The sequence below is a fragment of the Crocodylus porosus genome, unplaced genomic scaffold (assembly GCF_001723895.1).
Source record: "Crocodylus porosus isolate Cpor-Errol unplaced genomic scaffold, CroPor_comp1, whole genome shotgun sequence".
Lineage (NCBI taxonomy): Eukaryota > Metazoa > Chordata > Crocodylia > Crocodylidae > Crocodylus > Crocodylus porosus.
This window is the reverse complement of record NW_017728928.1, coordinates 15,345,145-15,365,093: the sequence shown is the minus strand read 5'-3', so window position 1 is coordinate 15,365,093 and position 19,949 is coordinate 15,345,145. Positions and strand designations below refer to the sequence as shown.

Below are 19,949 nucleotides of genomic sequence, written 5' to 3'. Positions count from 1 at the left end.
GTTCACCGCGTGGATCCTCCTCTCCCTCCTCAGCCCATAGCCCGAGACTGGGAGGACTGAGGAAAACACCACCTGAGTTGATGAAAGCTGCTTCTGCAGCCACCTGTAGATCCAGGTGTAGCAGAGTAGCCAGGACTACCTCACAGCTGTGAACCTGAGTGACAAGGGGAGGCTGAACCCCATCAGTGATGCATGTCCCAGCCTCTCCCAGGTTGTGCAGACTGCCCACTGCCATCATGTCTGGCTTGTATGGATTCAGCTTCAATTGCTTCATGTGTTTCCAATCCCCAATTGCAGCCAAGCACTGGGAGAGGACAGAGACTGTGAGGCCAAGGTTGAATAAGCAGGAAGACTGAGTGGAGTGTCCTCATCGTTCTGGAAGCAGTTCACTCCAAATCTCTGCACTGTCCTGCTCAGTAGTCTCATATGTGTGTTGAAGCAGGGTGGGGGGGGAGCAGAACAGGGAGTCCTGGGGGACCATGCAAGGAAGGTCCTGCAGGAGCAATGAGGTCTGACCCATCATTACCCTGTGGTGCCTCCTGCAAATGCACCCACAAGTATTACCATCCCCATTTTACTAGAAAACAAAGGTGGATTGTCTCAGGTCACAGCAAATGTCAGAATTGGTATTCTGACTCCTAGTTCTTTATCTTAATCATTGTCTAGGTAAGTTAGATAGGTATGTAATCCTTAGCATGACAGTGTCTGAGTACTTTGCATCTTTAATGTGTATGTATTCTCACTGCACCCTAGTGCGTGTTTTGTTCCTGCTGTGTAGCTGGGACACTTCCCCAGGGTCACTCAAGGACCCTGTGATAGAGCAGAGGGGTCCCTTCTGCTTTCAGCCAAGTAGCCACATGTTTGCACCTGAGGCAAGTGTATCCTGCTGTTGGGCTTGTTCAGCGACTTGCTGTTTTAGTCATAGAGCTGCACTGATCACCTCTGGCCATTTGCTCCTACTTAGCTTTACTTGGATGTGGGACTGCTGAGATTTCTTCTCAGAGTTATCCCCTGTGTTATCAAAGGGCCAGAGCATAACTATTTGCAGAACAAACTCTGTCACATCAGCAGCAGGCACAATCACTGACCTGATGCCACTGTAGTAACATGAAATAAATTTGGTCTGAGTCAGTGGGTATCCTTCATTGGCTCTGGGTATCAGGTTCACACTGAAGTATTCTCATGGAGAGGGGCAGCGGTGCCAGCAGAAACCTTGAGACAACGCAGAAGCATTTTCTACCCATGAACTCAGCTGCTAGAGATAAGCCTGGAATTTTAACACCCCTTAAAACATCCTCCCTCAACCCCCTGGTCCAGGCCCAAAGTTCACATCCAGACATGAAAGGGTCCACCCTCTGAGAGGGTTTCTGATGGAAAACAATACTTGAGATGCATCTGGAATAGTTGTTTCTCAAGTTCCCTGCCTGGGAAGGTGTCCTGGAGCACTCCCTGAATGCAAAGTCATGTTATTTGCCATCCTACAGTATCTGTCAGTGCCATGGTGTCATTGACTGCCTATTCATAATCATTTGTGTTTCCAGACTGACTGGGAAGGGAGTATCTCTGGTGTACTTGTTAAAAGACAGAGCAAACAGCCAAGAATTCAGAAAGTCCTTTCAAGGATGTGCCACCAGATCATCAGCAAACCTTCATCATTAGAACTCTGTCTCAGCAACCACATAACTTACTAAGTAGCTTGGATCAGATTAAAAATATTTATGTGGGAATCATTTTCCACCTAACTTTTCATTTCCCGCCACCAACCCCCATGATTGTACAGAAAAAAGAAAATAAGAAATAATTTGGAAAGTGGCCTAGAATCATCAGCTCTATGGAGATCAGGCCGAGTCCCTGTCGATTATCTCCTTGTAAGCTTGGACCATGCAAACTTTGCATCCTTGCCTGCTGCCCACATCTTTAAAAAAGATGCAGTCCAGCACTTGTTTTTATTGCAGTCGCCTTAAAGTAGGCCATGAGAGCCACCTGCCCCCATCCATCATGACACACGTTCCTTACAGTTCTCAGCCTGTCTTAGCACATAAATGTCTCCAGTGTTGGGACTCTTCCTGTTTGTCACCTGGTAGCATGGAAGGGCGCCTCAGTGCTTTTGGAGGTGAGCGTGAGCTCTGGTGAAGCAGCAGGGCTCACTGGAGATCCAAAATAATGAACTCATTCCAGTGTTTGAGACCTTGGATCAATGCTTCTGATGGATTTAGTCAGGTCTTCCAGCTGAAAAATCAACAGCAGCACGAGGTAGCTTCCTGCTCTGTGCATGCGTGTGTGTTGTGCTGCAGAAATGATAATAGCTCTCCAGGGGGAAAGGGAAGTTTTCCCATGGGATATGCCTTTATTTGAGAGGGATATAGAGGGATATGACTATTGGCACATCCTGTCTCTTACTCTGCTATTCCCATCCTGTCACGGACACTGTACATTGTTTTATTTCAGCGGCAGCCATGGAGCAGGCTCTGGTTCCTTCTTCAGGAATCGTTCCTTCATTAAAAGAGGGCTGAACCTGGGCCTCTCATTCTGATTTTGTAGGCAATGCTACTCACAAAAAATGCTTTTCACCTGATTGACTGCATTTTGCCTTTTTCTAGAGCTCAGTAGGTTGAGGGGATGCCATGTGCCTGATCCTTTCCCTAGTATCCCTCCTAGCTGGAGGAGCCTATTGCAGCAGCCAGTTGCCCAGTGACTTTTTGGTTTCTATGGAGAGGAGAGTGTAACCACAGAGAAACATTCAGCTGCATTTCCTCCAGCTGGCTCTGTTTAAATGAACCCTTCCTTTTTGCCCTCTTATCTCTGGAGTTGACCCATTTGGTTTCCAAGGTATAGCCTGACAACTTGAAGTGAGATTAAACTTGTTCTGCCCTGTCTAAAGATTTAAAAGAACACAACTGGCAAGGTATTTATTTAGCTAATTACTGTTTTTTCAACACCCTGCCAGGAACTTGATCCTAGCACCTACTTCCTTGCTGGTAGTTTGAAGCAGTATGACTCAGGAGGAGTACAGGGCTGCACCTCAGCCCTGCCTTTCCATGCAAGATTAGAAACCGTCCTTCCACAGCCTAGTATGCTGGGTGCTGAGCCTTTTGGAAAATGAAGCTGAAATACTTGAATGGGAGAAAGGCTTTTTGGAAAGCCTGGCCCTGATGTTAGAGGCTGGGACCTTGCAACTCTAGTCCTTAACAACGTGCAGCTGCCTTGCGCTGGTATCCATCTGTTTCAGAGCTGAAGTGAGTAATTACCAACATGGGGCCAGATTGTTAGAGGTACCAAGTGGCCTAAAGAGTTGCATACAGTGTATAGAAATGTTGCAGTATCTGCCTCCCTGCATATGATGCAGCTAAATAACACCTGGCTCTCACTCTCTTCTCCTGAGTTCTCTGACAGGCACCGCTGAGCATCCATGTAAGACCCAAGGAAGAATACATAAAGCTTGTTATTACCTTATTAAGTTGAACAGCTCTAGCTGTGTCTCAGCAGGTTTTATGGAAAAAGCCCTATAGTGTGCGTGTAATGCTTTATAACACCCCTGGCTGTAAGATGCCCTGTGCCCTAATGTTTAATGCTTAGCCATTATCTCAATTAACTAAAAGTAGCATCCAGCTAGTGCTTTATAGTGCTATTAAGTGTGCAGACATTAAGTAACACCCTATAAACAAGGGGGAGCTTATACACCCAGTTCTGCAGACAGGGAAACCAAGGTGTAGGGAGGGGAAGTAGTTGCAGTGAGTCAGCTGTGGAGCCTGGCTTGGAACGGAGCAGTTCCTTACTCCTCCTGCGTGGCTGGTCCCTGCAGACCAGGCTGCCTCCACAGCTGATCAGCCATGTGCTTGGCCAAACATTACAGACTTTTTCCCTGTGGGCTGTTTTTTCAAGTAAATGGAACATCAAGATGTGATGGCAGATGGGCCAACACTGCGAAACAGGAATCTGGTTGCTTAATATCCTAAGGGCCAGCCACAGTCTGGCTTCCAGGGATTGACTCAAGACCCCAAAGCCAGTGGCAGTTTACCGAGAGGCTGTGCTGCACCTTTGGTGTCGCTTACATCTGCACAGCCCGGATGTCAAATCCTCCCTCTCGGATTTGATACTGGTTTACACCTGCGTTGCTGGAGATAACATGAGCCACCAGGTGGCTCTGGGTTGGACCTGGAAGATACAACTGCAAAATGTGGCCGTGTCCAGGGGCACTCTGGAAAGCACAGGCAAATCAGCTAAAGGGATGAAATCTGCAGAGATAAAGGGGCGTTTAACCCCTGCATGGATGCTCTCATTGGGGGGGAGGATGCCTAGCTTAATCCTCCTCCAATGCTACTCATTCCTGAATGAGAATCCATGCAGGGGTTAAATGTGCTTTAACTTGTGTGTGGAGTGCCCTGTGCAGATCAGCCCCAGGAGAGTAGTGGGATCAGGATCCCTTTTGACTGTACCTGTGGGATTTTTCACTTTCTTGGATGAACGTTTTGGCAGCTTGGCCACTTCTGACAAAATCCTCTGGGTCTAGTTGACTGTTGCAGGTCACCTTTTCTGCCACAGAAAGAAAAACTGAGTGGTATAGTTAGTTGGTTGGGGGCTGGTACCTGAGCCTGGAAGAGGTGCTTAGGACAGTGAGCAATTGCTTCTTCTGGGTCTTGTCTTTATATACCTCCCCCCGCCCTTATCCTCTGGAGGAAAAATCCCATTTGTTTTTCTGAGCCTAGCAAACAGCAGCGTTATGGATTACATCCTCATGGCGTCCCGACAACTGCAGTATTCTGGTGATAAATCCTGAAGTGTCTTCGGAGGGGGCTGGGGCTGGGAATGCAGGAACCCTTGAAAATAGAAGCCAGAGAGTGCTGTGTGTCTGAAATAAGAGCAGGAAAGTGGTGAAGGGCCACTAGGGAAAGCCCGTAGCTGAAAAACAAAAGCATCTGTTGAATCGCACTGAGGTTGCTGAAGAAAGGCAAGAAATGAATTGAAAAAGGCCTGTATGTTTTTGAGCAGCATGTTGCTGCTCTGTGTCCTACAGCTCCCAAAACATCTGAGCCTAACAGAGGACCAGATGCCGGTGCTGGGAAGCTTTGCAATGGGATGTTTCATCCGCAGCCAGAGCGAGAATATTATAGGCCTGTGGGGAAGGGAGATGAGGGCAGGAGGGATCTATTTGATCATATATAGAAATACCAGATTCAAATTTTAAAATCCCACCCCCATCCAATTAGATGATACATCTCACTAGCCAAACTCTGGCAGTAGGTTCACTTGGTAACAGGTGAGGCGTAGGATGTTCAGTGGCTTGATTGGGACAGTGTATAGTCTTTAAGACAGAAACCATTGGCTTCTTTTGTGTTTGTACGGTGCTTTACATAACAAGCTGTCAGGGCCCCTGCAATGCTGAACTGTCTGAGCTGGCTGGAGTCACAGACGTGGACTGAAGGTCTTGTGAGAGCTGGGTAATGTAAGAGATCCAGTATCCCATCCTCCCGCCAGGCTGGAACGAGAACCTCGCCCACCCCCTGAACGTGGCAGGTTCTGTTCCCAGTAAATGGGAAGCACATCTAAGCTGCCCCGGTTCTGGTTTGCAAGCTTCAATTGATGTGTTTTTCCTAAGCCCCAACCTGTCCTTGGATTTCTGGCTGTCTCTGGGGGGAAAATGCTGTGAGAACAGCTTCCAGCATGGGTTTCTCAGCCCTTGTTCCAGGCCAGGAAGCTCCAAGGCTCATGGAGATGAAGGGAAGGGGGAGGCATTTAGAGGCACGCCATCAACTGGAAAGCTAGTTTAATTTCAAAAGCATAAATTGTAAGAGTAAATTGGATGCTTATCTTGCTGGGATCCTATGACCCCAGCTGACTTCCTGCCCTTTGGGCAAGGGGCTGGACTCGACGATCTCCCGAGGTCCCTTCCAGCCCTGATGTCTATGAAATAAACTAAAAGTGATGTCAGGTATGAGAGCTGCTGTGGGGATCTGATTCTTATTGTTGTGGTTCTGTGACAACCAGGTCTTATTCCTTTAATCTGATTTTTTCCCCTTCCCTACCCCTTTATGAAAGACCTCTACAACATATAGGGCAGAATTGACCGTCCATACAAAGGATCTGATCCTCCAGTCCCTGGCGACTTGTGCAGTCACTCCCATTATAAAAACACCTTTGTACAAGCATGTGGTTTCTCAGTGCAGTCATGTGGCATCATTGCTGCTGCCTTACAGATGACTCAAAGTCTTTTACAGAAGACAGTTGCAAGCAATGACTTCCCAGCATGAAAAATTGCTTGTGCTAAAATTCGTGATGCTTTCATGATTCACAAGCTCCTCCTTGAATAGCTGTCAGTTGTCCAGGAACTTGGGAACAATGAAGAACATAATCCGACAAACAGCGAATTGATCTCTGCAGTTCTGTCCATGGACATATTTGTGGGTCCCATTTTGTCCGCAACTATTTTGTCTCAGGAAACCTATGAGGGGGAGCAGATCTGGTCATTGCTGTAGCAATGAAGTTTGGCGCCCGAGGCAAAGCCCACAGCAGCAGCCTGGCCTCACCCCCGTGCGCAGATACGGGGGGCACGCACCTCCCCATGCTTGCCCAAGAGTGCACACAGAGTGGGAGCTACCCTTCCCCCCTCCGTGCACCCCCCAAACAAGCCACTCACGGCTCCATCCTGCACCCCACCTGGCTGGGCAGTGCTTATTAGCGCCCCTTTGCTTCGGGAACCCGGGGTGGTCATCCTGCTTGCCTCACTCTTGCTACAGCGCTGGATCTGGTCTATGCAGGACTTAGAGGCCATTTTTCCATCCAGTTCCCGAAGTTTGCAGGGGATGCTGCATCACTTGAAATTAAGCCAAGACTGGAGATCTTTCTCAAGGTCATAATCTAATTCAGTGACTGGTGGGTGTGACCCAAACTTGCCTGGGAAATGACAGTGTCTGAGCAGTCTTGGTCAGAGGGGGTCACAAGGGTCCTTTCTCTTCTTTTAAAGGCAATGTGGGGTGCGTTGGTCACTTTTCTGACCATAATTAGAGATAAGCTTTAAGGCCCTCAAGGTCTGGGAAAATACAGATCTGAACTCTCAAGCATCAGCTGGTCTCTAGTCCGAACAGAAATTGAATAGCACAAATTTCTTGGGAAATGCTGGTTGGCCGGATGTTGATGGAGGGATGCATTTGGCACCCAATGAGTTCATGTACTTAGCACCTAATCCCATGAGGTATGCATGTTCACTTTTTTTGGGTCACTAATACCCTTCTGGGGAGGGGGAGAGGGGTTAATTGTGCTCCAGCCTACAGCCTGATCATTTGCTGATCTCTGCCATTGGCTTCAGTGGAGCTATACCAGCTTATACCAGCTCAGTGTCTGGCCCCTAATCTGCTCAAGCTTTGCAGAGAGATGCTCTTTTACCTGAGCAGCAGGCGAGTTGATGCTTAGAGGTCACTCGGCGCTTATCTGCAGCAGTGCACCTAGGCACATACCGTCACGTGAGCACACTGGCAAGTAGCTGTGTCAGAAAACAGCACTGGTCCACAGCTGAGCCCAGAGCCAGTGTAACTTGGGAACTGCAGATGCAGCTCTGCCTCTCTTCCAGAGAAAGATCAGCTTGCAGCATGCTGCCGCTGCCAGAGATATTTGATCTGGGATGAAACAAAAGAAACCATACACATGGGTTGTGTTTTTGTCCAGCTGTGCTCAGCTTATTTGGAGAGCATCTCCATTACACAGAATCTGGGAAAATGTCTCAGCCTCCAGTGCCTGGTTCTGATTAGTGCTAGAAATCGTCACGGCTTAATTTTGACATGTTCTTTTTTGGGACTGATGTTGTGAGTGGATTTGGAGCTAATGAAAGTGAAACAGTAATTCCCCAGCTGGCTCAAGTCCGGTTCATAGCGGGCAGGTGACCCATAAGACTTGCCTTCCTCTGCAAATAAACACTGTGCCTAACTCAAGTCTCCTTTGCTGCTCCTCAGCTTGTCCAGTGCTCCTCATTCGGACTCCGTTCCCCACATCCCCTGCTGTTCCACTTCGTATGTTCTGTTGAGCAGATGCTGCCAGCCATGCGATGTGGGCAAGCGGAAACTGGAATGGGGCTCCTCAAACCCACTTCTACTTGTGTCCTGAGTCAGCATTTGAGCTTCACCGCTTGCCCTGATCTCCAGCATCTAGACTTCGGTGGAGGACGGTGTGAAAGGATTCATTAAGGCAGTGCTTTGGCATTGGGAATCAGCCCGTGCTGAATAACATTTGTGGTGTTGGGTTTGGTCCCTACAGTCAGCATCTTCCTTTGCAATTTTTTAAATAGGACTTTTCCAGAGCCTGTTCATGCAAGGCAGGGACAAGTTACAGCACCAAGGGCTGGGGCTAAACATGATGACTGCTGCTGTTTGCATCGTCATGTTTAGGTGGATGAGCTAAACTTTACTCCCTGAGATGGTCTACCAGGGAGCTCCCAGTAATGTGGAAAGCCACATGCAAAGCAAATGAAAGGAGGGAGAATCGTACATCTTAATTCTCTATATTGATCTTGATGTTGACTCTGCCTGCTCCTGATGTCAGTGGGGCTGTATCTTTGCTATTCAAATTGGGACCTCTCCAGCAGCCAGTGTGGGTAGCCATGGGAATATCTCATGGGGAAGGATAATTTGTGCTGGATGCTTTACTGTTCCCAGAGGGTGACACAGACCCTGGCTTGAAGAGCTGGCAACCTGCATTGGTAACCAACACTCTGGAAAATGCCAATGTCACAGGGAAAAGTCCACATGGGGTCTGTAGGAACTAGTGAAGTGTTCCTCTGGGCAAGGAGACCTCCATCATTTGTGATCCCTGCATCAGTGGAGAGTAAGAGCTGGGTGGGGGAGATCCCCGATTCTCTTGGGAATGGACTGTCCCAGGCAGACTGGTGGAGAGGAGGGAGAAAGTTATGCTCCTAATGAGAGATGGCTCTACTCTGATGCTAATGAAGGTAAAGAAGGGGTAATATTGGAGCAATGTTACCATCCTGTTTCAACGGTTGGGTTGGACTCTTCCACTGTAAAGCTCTGCCGAAGGCAGCATGGGGAAGCATTCCTAATTCAAACCTAACAAAAGCATTTCATTATGTTGCTTATTCCAGGATATTGCCATACGTTTATAATGTGACCCAGGGACATTCATACTGCTGTGAGAAGGACAACTCAAATGCATTGTCTGGGATAGAAACCTTTGATTTTGATTTGTGCTTCCTTGTCCCACAAACCAGAGCTGCAGATGAGCTTGGTGCTTCCATGCTATAAATGGAGGCAGCCCCAGAGTGGCATCTAACATGCTGATACAGTGTCAGCCCAACCTTTGCCACAGACCTTACAATGAGCTGTTGAGCGAGGTGCATTTTTTAACTATTGCTTTTGCATTTACGACAGGTCCGCCATCTCTGTGGGGAGTCAGTGGAACGCAAATTGGACTGGGACTCGACTGGCCAGCTTTGCCACTGGCATACTTGGTGACCCTGGGCAAGTGGCTTCCCCTCTATGCCTTAGTTTCCCTGTCTATGACCTGGGATGAGAATAGTGACCCCCTTCTTGTAAAGAGATTTGAGACCCAAGGGTGAAAAGTGCTGTGTAAGAACTAAGTGGTATCATCGTGATGGAGTTAGGTTTTTCTCTGGTGTAGTTAGAGGAGAGGGCCGGTTGTCAGAATATCTGGGTTATGATCCTGGCTCTGTTATTGACCTGCTGAGTAGATGTGGACAAGTCAATTTCTCTGCATTTTGAATTTTTCTTATTTAGAATAGGGGAGTTGAATAATATTTCCTGGCTACAAGAGAGCTGCGAGGATTAGGATTACCAGGTGAAAGGGGAACTCTGTAAATCTGTTGGGGGCGGTGGGGGGGGGCTGCAAATACAAATCTAGATATGTTGCAAGTTCAGAAAAGAAATTCCATATGGCAAGGGATCTGCACATTGAACACCATGTGCATCTTATGCTAACTTTTACTTCAGAATGGCAGTAAAGAGGAACAAAATCTACTTACGTGCTTGGACAGGATTGCGCATTGCAAGTTTCTCACCCTGCACCTATCTGGCTTTGGCAGCAAAATGAGGAAAAGGTCTTTAAACATAAAAGGTGCCTTTAACCAGCTCTGTATGGCTGTGTATCTGCGTTCTGAGTGCCGCCCATCCTAACCAGGCACGTTCTTCTTAACAGTTGTCCAAAGGCTATTAAAAAAACCCTTGTGTACAAGCCAAACATAATGCTGTGCCCCACCCACGTGGCAGCAAGACATAGGTGTTCGTTCTCAGTGAGGATCCTGGCTATGCTGCAGCTTAGCTTCTCTTGCTGTAGCTTGTCTAAGGAAGCGTAATTAAAATTCTTCTTGTTTTAACAGAGAGAAGTTGTGTTTTCCCCTTTGCCAAAATGGCTGGTCAGACATGCTGAAAACGAAAAATCATCTTGAGGGATATTTCTGAATACGATAGAGGTGGTGACTGAGGTCAGGGAAGAGGCAGAGTATCATGTTGTTGGTATTATAGTCATTGGTAGAAACTTGAGCTGAGATCAGGACCCTGTTGTACACTGTGCAGTGAGTGCATATGAAAAAACAATCCTTGCCGTGAACAGCAAAGAAACAAAATAGACCAGGAAGCAGAGACAAAGTGACCTGCCCAAGGTCACACTGGAGGTCAGTGGCAGAGATGAGTCTAGCCCTCACTGGTTGACTGGTAGGCCGACATCCTGCCTACTGGGCCATACCCTCTCCTTCCTCTTGTGGCTGACACTTGGGAAACTGAGTTACTGGGAATGCTCTCCCCACGGCCATTGTGGTGTGGATGAGACAGTTTTCTTTCATGTTGATTCATGCCCCAAAATAGAGTAGGGCACGCGTGTGTGCGCGTGCGCATGTGCCTGTGTGTGTGTGTGTGTGTGTTGCGGGGGGAGAGGGGTCAGTATTTACCATTTATTTCTTTTGAAAACAGAAGTTGAAGAGCAGGCAGGAAGGAATGCAATTTTCTTTTTTTTAGCCCAGGAGTTCTTCCGTCTCCTCTTCCAGACAGGGAGCAGCGCAGCCTCCTTGGAACCGGCCCTGTGGTTCAACCACAGCTTTTCAGTCACAGAGACGTTTTTATATTAAGAAAGGAAAGTGGGGGGGAGAGACGGACACACACGTGCTTGCGCGCGCCCCCCCCCCGCTCTGTGTGTGAGGCACTTTTTCCAAGCAGCGCTGCCAGCTATATCCCCTGTCCCAAACCAGTTAGCATGAGGTTTGCTGCTTTATTTTTCCCCTTTAATTTTTTTTTTATATGCTGCAAGCTGTTCCAGCTGACAGAGGTGGGGGTGGGGCAACAACAAGCCACCCTTTCAGGGCTCTGGAGCCAAAACACTCCCTGTTTTTTTTTTTTTTTTCTGATTGGGTCTAAGGGGAATGCAGAAAGTTTCATTAATAATAAAGAAAGCTGCTTTGCCCAAAATCAGGGAATTTCAAACCTATTTGCATGTTGCAGATGCAACCAGGCGTCAGGTCATCTTGGAAATTCTCTTTCAGCGTTTTCTGGTGATCAAGTTTGGTTTGGAAAGAGCAGGGAGTCTGGGCTGCTTCCCACCAGTTCCTGGGAAAGCGGGATCTTGGAACAAGTGGCTTGCTAGCAGAGCTCAGCAGAGACTGGATGTCACTGGCCTCTCCTGGGATTTCCAGTATAAAGGGTGGTCGAACTTTGGGATCTCTTTAGAGCTTGGGCTCCGCATCAGTTGATCCAGCAGATTTTATGCCATAATTAGAGCTGCTTGTGGCATGGAGGTACAAGGGAGTGATGGGGGAGGAAAGGGGCCACCAGAAATATTTGATTCCTGGAAGTGACTAAGTTTTTTTTGTTTTGTTTTGTTTTGTTTTTAAATCCAAACTAACTGATGAGGCAAACCTCACTCTGAGCCGCATGGCACACTTGGCAAGAGGCAGGACCATTCCTCTTCCATTTTAAACAAGGGGAGCTCGTAGTGCAGGAAGGGCAAGGGACTTGTTCGAACAGCAGCAGACTTGGGACTGAAGCCCATCTCTGTCTGTTCTAGCCGGATGACTTCACCGTGTTGCCTGCAGCTGGTAGCAGTCAGGCATAAGGAGGGCTATTAGTCCCTTCCTGGGTATGTGGAGTGGGAACAAGAAGAGGAGTTTCCCGTTTCCTCCCCCTTTCAAAGAGGTGCTCTAGACGGGTACATTTTCTGCGGAGCTCTCTCCCTGTTGGTGGCCATCTGAATCTTCTAGATCAGCATGAAAAGTCTAACTCACTGAAGGAGACCCTAGCAAACCAACGCCATCCAAGACCAAACCAATTCTGAAGTCTCTGTAGTTTGGTCTACCAGCTGCCTAGGATTTGTCTGATACGTTGGCCATTCTAACCGCATGACCGAGTTCCTTGCACAGTAGGCAGTCCCGGGCATGGCTGGGGCATCGTGTGGCCAGAAAATAGCTAAATCGTTCTCCTTGGAGCTGAACTAACCTTGCTGGAGCTCAGGCTGGCTCAGGCAGGTAGGCCCAGGATCTAGGAGACGCATGTTGCTCTCTCTGTCCCTGTGCGGGACACTGCGCCAGCCTGGCAGTTAACCTTGATCTAACAGTTTTGTGTTTCTCTGTTTTGATAAGAGTTTCTCTTCAGTGGAAAAATCGGGTGTATGTACCTGGATCTTCCTACTATCTGAAAAAGTCCCCAGTGAAAGGTGACTGTGTGTCCTGCTCAGTTGCTTCAGGATTCTCTTCTCTGACTTGAAGACTTCAGACTGGCTCGTTATTTCTGGTACAGCAGGATAAAAGCCAGCACCTGCCACTGGAGCCTCTGGGGAAAGATCAAGGCTCTCTCTTGTGTATTTTTTCCCATTCAATAATGGTTCCTGAGACATTTTCTAAACATACAAAGTCACTGGAAGGAGTGTGGCTTAACAAATCTGGTGTCCTGGCATGGCTGCTGTGCCACATGCCATTGCTAACATGAGTGCCATTAGGTTACCCTTGAACCTAATGATTGGTTTCATTCTTGCCCTAGGAGCCACCAGGACCTCCAGCGGGAGACTTCGGAAGGCAGGTGACCCAACAAGTCCAAGTAAGTTGCATTAAGCAGTGCTTCTGCAGCGTCTTCCTCTAATACCCCTTCTGAGAGACAAGGATGCTTGCAGCCACCTATTGGCGATCCGCCCTCCCACCCTCCATCAAGCTTCCAAGGAATCTATTGTGTCTGGTTGCTAACAGTGCAAAAAGGGGCCTCCCTACATTGCATGGAGAGTAATGTAGAATTAGAGCAAAATTGGTTACTGAATAATAGATCTGGTGAGAATAATTAGAAAGCTCCACATCAAATCAGGAGGTCTGACATTCATCAGCAGAAAGCGTGAGTGCCCCGAGGTTGAATTACGACCTCAGTAATTAATGGTGCTTTCTCACTCTCCTCAGTTATTATTTTTTATAGGATGTGGAGATTTATGGGTTATGTGTGTTTGTGATTGCAATTACACTCTTAATTGCAGCTGGACCTTAGTTAAGCTGTTTCCCATTCAGGAGGAAGCAGGTGGGAGGTTTCTTTCTCAGACCAGGTGTTTTCCAGGTTCATTTCTGCAAATCCTGCTCATTGCCCCTTTGGAGGCTTTCAGCATCTGAGCTATGCATTGCTTTGCTGAACTGGCTGTGTTTTGGGAGCCAATGTGGCTGGCTGTCCGTAGGCTCTGGAGCTTCTGGGGCCCTGCTGATCTTTGCTGAGTGAGCTCAGCCCAGCCTGATTAAGGTATCGTGGGGCAAACAAGGCAGCACTGGATTTAGCATAGGAGTGGCAGGTACTTGATTCTTCTTATTTTAAGGCTAGAAAGGATGACATTTAGTCTGGCCTGGGATTGGCCAGATCCCAAGTGGACCTGGTTGCAGGTTGGAACTGCTCCAAAGGCTCCCTTACTTGTAGTGGGGTCCATGTTGGCAAGTGTCTAAGTTTGACCATATCTAGAGGGCTGTGTATGCAGAAGTACTGGAGCTGCAAAGATTGATGGCTTTTGGGACTCAGTAGGAGATCAGTGGAAACAATTGGAAGAGGAGATGGAAATCTCTTATATGGTGCATGGCAGGGGGAGAGGGGGTGCAGAAACCTAATAGGAAATCCTTCCTGTAACTGGTTCATAGTGTTCTGGGGCACTGTTGGTGGAAGTATCAGGTGCAAAATTTTTGGGCCAGTCTTTCATGCAAGTGATCCCAGCCTGATGTAAGAGATGCTTAGAATCCAAATATGATAAATACATGCTATCTGTGAGCCTTTCCAAAATCCCAGCATCTGAAAAATGATCCCCAGATGCATCATCACCATACCAGGGATTCATGGCTACCTGGAGCCTTCAACAGCCCACTGTCATAGGCAGAAGAACCACCTCCAAAAGGTGGAGATGGTAGGAGAGGAGCTTTGCTCTCCAACTCTTTGTCTCTAGGGGAGCTTCACACACAGGAGGCTTGTGGGATTATCAGTACCTGTGCCAAACACTTGTTCATGATGTTAGCTTATGCTTAGAGACATAAGCTCCTGTTTCTGTATTGTACATTTTGTGTCTGAAAACTCATGGGATGGTGAAAGTCGTTCTTTTAACTAGTAAAGCAGTACAAAAATGCTGGAAGAAAGGTCCTTTAGAAACAGTTCCTGAAACTTTAGTAGTGTTCACTCATACTGCTCCTATAGCAAGATGCCACCTGGAAGTTCAGCAGTTATTAATATTCCAGTAATGCCTATATGCTCCAGCCCGGCTCTGAGCTCCATGGCTGTGGTACTGCGCATGCCCAGGGCAACACACTCTGACTCAAAGTTGGATAAGAGTGGAACAAGTGAATGGATATCAAGAGAGTAGTTTAGTCTACTGCCCAGAGGGATGTGTAGTACAAGGCAGGCAGGTCCCAGCTAGTTGTACCATTACAGTGTGTGTACAGCATACTGTATACAGTACAGATCCTCCTCCTACAGTGCTGCTAGCCTGCTGCATTGCTGACCACTGCCAGGAAAGGATCGATGGTTGCTTGTCACCTGAAGGATTCCAGCTGATGACAGCTGTTACTCATTTTAAAAAGGAGAAAGAGCCGTTCTGTTTCTCAGATGAAATAGCATTTGCTGTTGGGGTCGTGGTCTGGTGAAGAATCTGGCTTTGTAAGGGTCTCCTGTTCAGCCTTGCTAGGATCTGTTGCATCCAGGGCACCACTTGCAGGTTTCATGCCAGCAGTGGGAATGCAATCCTTTCTCTCTCCTTTTGAGTGTAGGCTTTCATCTTTTTCTGCATAGTGGCTTATTGCAACTTCATGACTGAACTGAGCACTCTGCTAGTGTCTCTGAAGGGTGTCAGCTCTGGGGTATGGAGCTTTTAGGATGGATTGCTAAAGGACCGGGCATGGGTCTTGCTTCTAAGCTGCTTCCTACCACATGCATTTATAGTTTGGAAGCTCCTTCTGGAATAGGGGTGAGAGTTGGCAGGGACTAGCCTCCATTGGCCCATTTCCACAAGTATGCCCTGAAGATGTTTATAGTCGCAGGGCTGCTTGTCAGGCCTGAATGCTCATGTTCAAAGAGCCCCTAACTCTGCTGGGTTTGGGATATTCTTAAAACTGATCCAAGGGGCATAGAGCCAAACCCTGGGTGCTCCTAGTGCTGCTGCTCTTCTTAGAAACCTCCTCCCTGCCTGGCACACAGACCAGAGGCTGAGTTTCGCTACCCCTCCTCCCCCCCCATTCCTAGCTCTGAAAATGGCCGTGGCTTATGCTTTGTCACCCAGGCTGCTTGAAAGGATGAATTTATGTGTATGTAGGTTTTTCCCTTTGTGAAATAAATGAGGGAAATATGAAGCCAGTGGATCAGCCTGGAATGTTTGGTTTGGCAGCTCTGCTCTCGGGCTCTGAAGGCATCTGAATGTGGATTTTTCCTTGCCATGACTGATGTCCCCACCCAGAGGCTTGAATAGAGTCATGGTCCCAAAGTTTGCTTACCTTGTATAGGCCTTAAATGTCCTTTCTTGTCTATTGCTGCTGCTCCGTCCCCACTGGGAAGGATGTAGCTATGACCTGCCCTATCTTGGAGTCTGCAATGAGAAAGAATCATAGGGTTGGAAGAGACCTCAGGAGGTCACATCTAGTTCAACCCCCTGCTCAAAGCAGGACCAGCCCCAACTAGATCATACCAGCCAAAGTTTTGTCTAGACAGGTTTTGACAACCTCCAAGGATGGAGAGTTTACTACCTCTATGGGAAAGCTGCTCTAGTGTTTTACTACCTTCCTAGTAAGAAAGTCCTTCCTAACATCTAACCTAAGCTTCCCTTGATGCAACTTAAGTCCATTGCTCCTTGTCCTGTCATCTGCCACCACTGAGAACAGTCTAACTCCATCCTCTTTCAACCTCCTCTTCAGGTAGTCGAAGGCTGCTATTAAGTCCCCCTGTCTCCTCTTTTCTAAACTAAATAAGCCCAGTTCCCTCAGTCTTTCTTCATAAGTCATGTCCCTCAGCCCCCTCACCATTTTTTGTCACCTTCCACTGGACTCTCTCCAATTTGTCCACATCCTTTCTGTAGTGGGGGGCCCAAAACTGAACACAGTACTCCAGATGTGGCCTCGCCAGTGCTGAATAGAATAGGGGGAATAATCACTTCCCTCGACCTGCTGGCGACACACCTACCGATGCAGCCCAGTATGCCGTTAGCCTTTTTGGCAACAAGGGCACACTGCTGACTTGTATTCTCTCCTTAGTGTTAGCCTAATTGTCGCCACCATTCCTGTCCACAAGGGCTGGGGACCAAATTGTTGGTTGACTCCTTTTACTTTCTGTCCCCCATGCAAGTGTTGGTGCCATGGGGCTGTGTTGTAGTGGGGGCCAACCTGTTTGTCAGGCATGCCACAGATTATGCCCCACACCTTCTTTAAGTGCCATCCTGATCCACTTCCCCTTACCTGACCAACTATTCTACTTTGTGCCCTCTGCCTGATTGCTGTTCTGCCTCCTGCTTCTGCAATCTGCTGCAGATTGCCCATTTTCTTTTGCAAGAAGTTGCATGACAAATCTTGATCCCGTTTGCTCCAGAGAAGACCAGAGACAATAGAAATGACTCTGACAAATGGCAGATAGAGAGACAGATCTACCAAAAGAAGTATATTCCACCCATCAAAAGTTAAAATGCAGCTGAAGAGAACCAATAGGGGTGTTGGTCCACTGAAAATCTCCAGAACTGTCACTGTTGCTGAAGGAGCATTTCAGTGCATCACAGCTATTTACTGTAACAAGCTCCTCATTCTGTGTTTTACCCTTCAGTTCATGTGCTTATAACTCCTTGGATAAAAGCCATAAACTCTATCTCCAAAAAAGTAGGCCTGGGATATTTGGCATCCAGCAGGACAACCTGTAGATGGTGTATTTATAGTTGGCCTCCTTTGGATCTGTACATTAATCCCACTTGGAATATATGAAGTGGAAGCCTTAAAATAAGCCATTTCTTCTTCTTGAATAGAATAGCGAGTGATCCACTCTGGGAAAATGACTGAAACGGGAACGGGCCCTCTAGGGATCGGTGCGGGTATGGGAGGTGTTTCTCACTGGCATCAGCTCCAGTGTTCCTGTCATCCCTGCTCCATAGGGCATCTTTCAGGGGCTGACATAGCGCTTCCTGGAAACTCTCCATCCTGCGTAGTAAAAATGCTGTCCCTTTGGGGTCTGTGCTAAAGCTCACTGAGATCAATGGGAATCTTTCCATTGACTCCGCTGGCGTTGAGTCAGGCCTTTAGTGTAGTGATTCCTGGCCAGGGTGCCTTGAGATACTTTAAAGGGTGTTATGGGGTGCTATGCTATGTTAGCACTGCAGGTATACAAACATGATTCACCAGATAAGTGCAGAGATTTCAAATAGGATTCCACAGTGTTAAAACCCTTCTGACCTGCTGTGGTCTTTCTGAGCTCTTTGCAACAGAAGATTTTCTCTCTTTTTCTGTAGTTATAAATGGAGTGAAAACTAAGAGCTGGCATTTTCCAAGGGTACCTCAAGTCTAACAAAGGGCGCTTCAAGTCTAAAACACTTGAGAAACCCTGCTTTAGTGAGTCTGCAAATGCAGGTCATTGTTTCACTGTAACTCTTCAGGTGTCAGTCTGTCCAGCTGAGCAGATCCATGAAATTGCTCTTAAGGCAGTGGTTCCCAGTAGGCAAGCAGGCAGTTATTCAATCTGGCTTTGGATCCAGCCACTTTGGGTGCCAGGCATCCGATCCGGAGCTCCAGACCGGGTTCCCGCTTCAATCCGGCCAAGGCGGCTCTGAAGCTTCAGAGCCACCTTGGAGATCCAGCCATAGGGTGTAATGGGGAATTAATGAAATATCTATAACGTTGTTATTTTGTGTCTGATTTGAATGAAACTCACGTGGATGGTAGCCTCTGCTGAGACCATAATGTCTGCCAACTTTCAAGAAGATTGGTGCAGGGATTTGGGGGAAACTGCACCCCAAATTCTTGAAAGCAAAACCCACGTCACATGTATGTGTTAAGCCACAGTGGGGTCAAAACTGCAGGGATAGTAGCCCCTGGTGAGGCCACAAAGCCTGCCAAGTTTCAAAAAGATAGGTGCAGGCGTTTGGGGGAAGCTGCATGTCAAGCTGCTGACAGGCAAAACTCATGACACAGATGAGCCTGTGTGTGTTAAGGTGCAGTGGGCTGAAAACTGTAGGGGTGGTGGCTCCTGCTGAGGCCAAACAGCCTGACAAGTTTCAAGTAGATAGGTTCAGAGGGTTAGGGGGAACTGCCTCTCAAGCTGAGGACAAGCAAAACTCGTGCCATGGGTGCCACTGTGTGTGTTAAGGCGCAGCGGGGTGACAGCTGTAGGGATGGTGGCCCCTGCTGTGACCACGATGCCTGCCAGCTGTCAAGGAGGTAGGTGCAGGCGGGGTTCTGCGTTCTGGGGCCTTGCAACCCTCGCAGCTGACAGACAAAACTCGTCTCATGGGTGCTTGTGCAACTGTGTCTGTGTTGGGGCACTGGAGGAGGGGGGGACTACTGCGGGCCTGGCTGCTACGCTACTGTGTTACCAGTTACGGATTAATCATGATTCACTCAGGGACCAGCTCAATACAGAGTACCTAGCTACTACATAGGGAGTTAATGAGCATGAATTAACGCCCACAAAACCACAGACTACAGAGAGGAAATAATCAATACAGACAATCAGCTGCCCCAAGACGGAGACAGTCAGTTGCACAAGCACCCGTGTCACGAGCTGTCTGTCAGCTAGGGGTGCAGGGCCCCAGAACCCCCCTGCACCGATCTCCTCGACAGCTTGCAGACTTGGCAGCCACAGCAGGGGCTAGCAAGCCTGCAGCTTTTGCCCCACTGCGCCTTAACACACACAGGGTTATCTGTGTCACAAGTTTTGCCTGTCAGCAGCTTGAGGTGGTTCCCTGCAAACCCCTGCACCTATCCTCTCGAAACTTGGCAGGCTTTGTGGCCTCAGCAGGGGCCACCACCCCTGCAGTTTTCACCCCGCTGTGGCATAACACATAGACTGACATGAGTTTTGCTTTCACGAATTTGGGGGACAGTTTCCCCCGAACCCCTATATTGATCTTCATGAAACGTGGCAGGCTTCATGCTCTCAGCAGAGGCTACCAGCCCTGCGAATTTCATCCAAATCAGACAAAAACCAACAAAGTTATAGATATTTCATTGATTCCCCATTATACCCTATAGCTGTATCCCCAAAACGGCTCTGAAACTTTTCCAAAACGATTCAGAAGCTCCGAACTGCTTTGGAAAGCCTAACAAAGCCAGCGCTTCGATCCGGACGTGCTGCTTCGGACGCCGAAGTGTCTGAAGCTTCTCTGGATCCGAAGCATGGTCCAAAGCCTTGTACTGCCCTAGTTCCCGGTAGTTTCCTTTCAGCCACGGATCCATACATCCTAGAAGACAGCTTCATGTTGCAAAAAGCATTTGCTTCTGCTGCAAGACCTACAAGAAATTGTTTAGCCATTGAGGGGATGGC

The 19,949-nt window shown here is 48.0% G+C and overlaps 1 protein-coding gene and 1 long non-coding RNA gene across 2 annotated transcripts in view; one reads left to right on the top strand and one right to left on the bottom strand.

The window, feature by feature from the left end:
• Positions 1-19,949, top strand: part of SEPT9 (septin 9) — a 245,154-nt gene that overhangs the window by 25,506 nt on the left and 199,699 nt on the right. Inside the window, exon 2 of the mRNA XM_019542692.1 lies at positions 12,981-13,037. Within this exon, the coding sequence (XP_019398237.1) occupies positions 12,981-13,037 (57 nt within the window). The remainder of the gene's footprint in view (positions 1-12,980; positions 13,038-19,949) is intronic.
• LOC109315129 lies at positions 3,942-18,287 on the bottom strand. The gene is made up of 3 exons (XR_002102433.1): positions 18,167-18,287; positions 9,425-9,431; positions 3,942-3,952 (listed from the first exon to the last, which is right to left on the bottom strand). It is a non-coding gene; the product is annotated as an uncharacterized LOC109315129 (long non-coding RNA).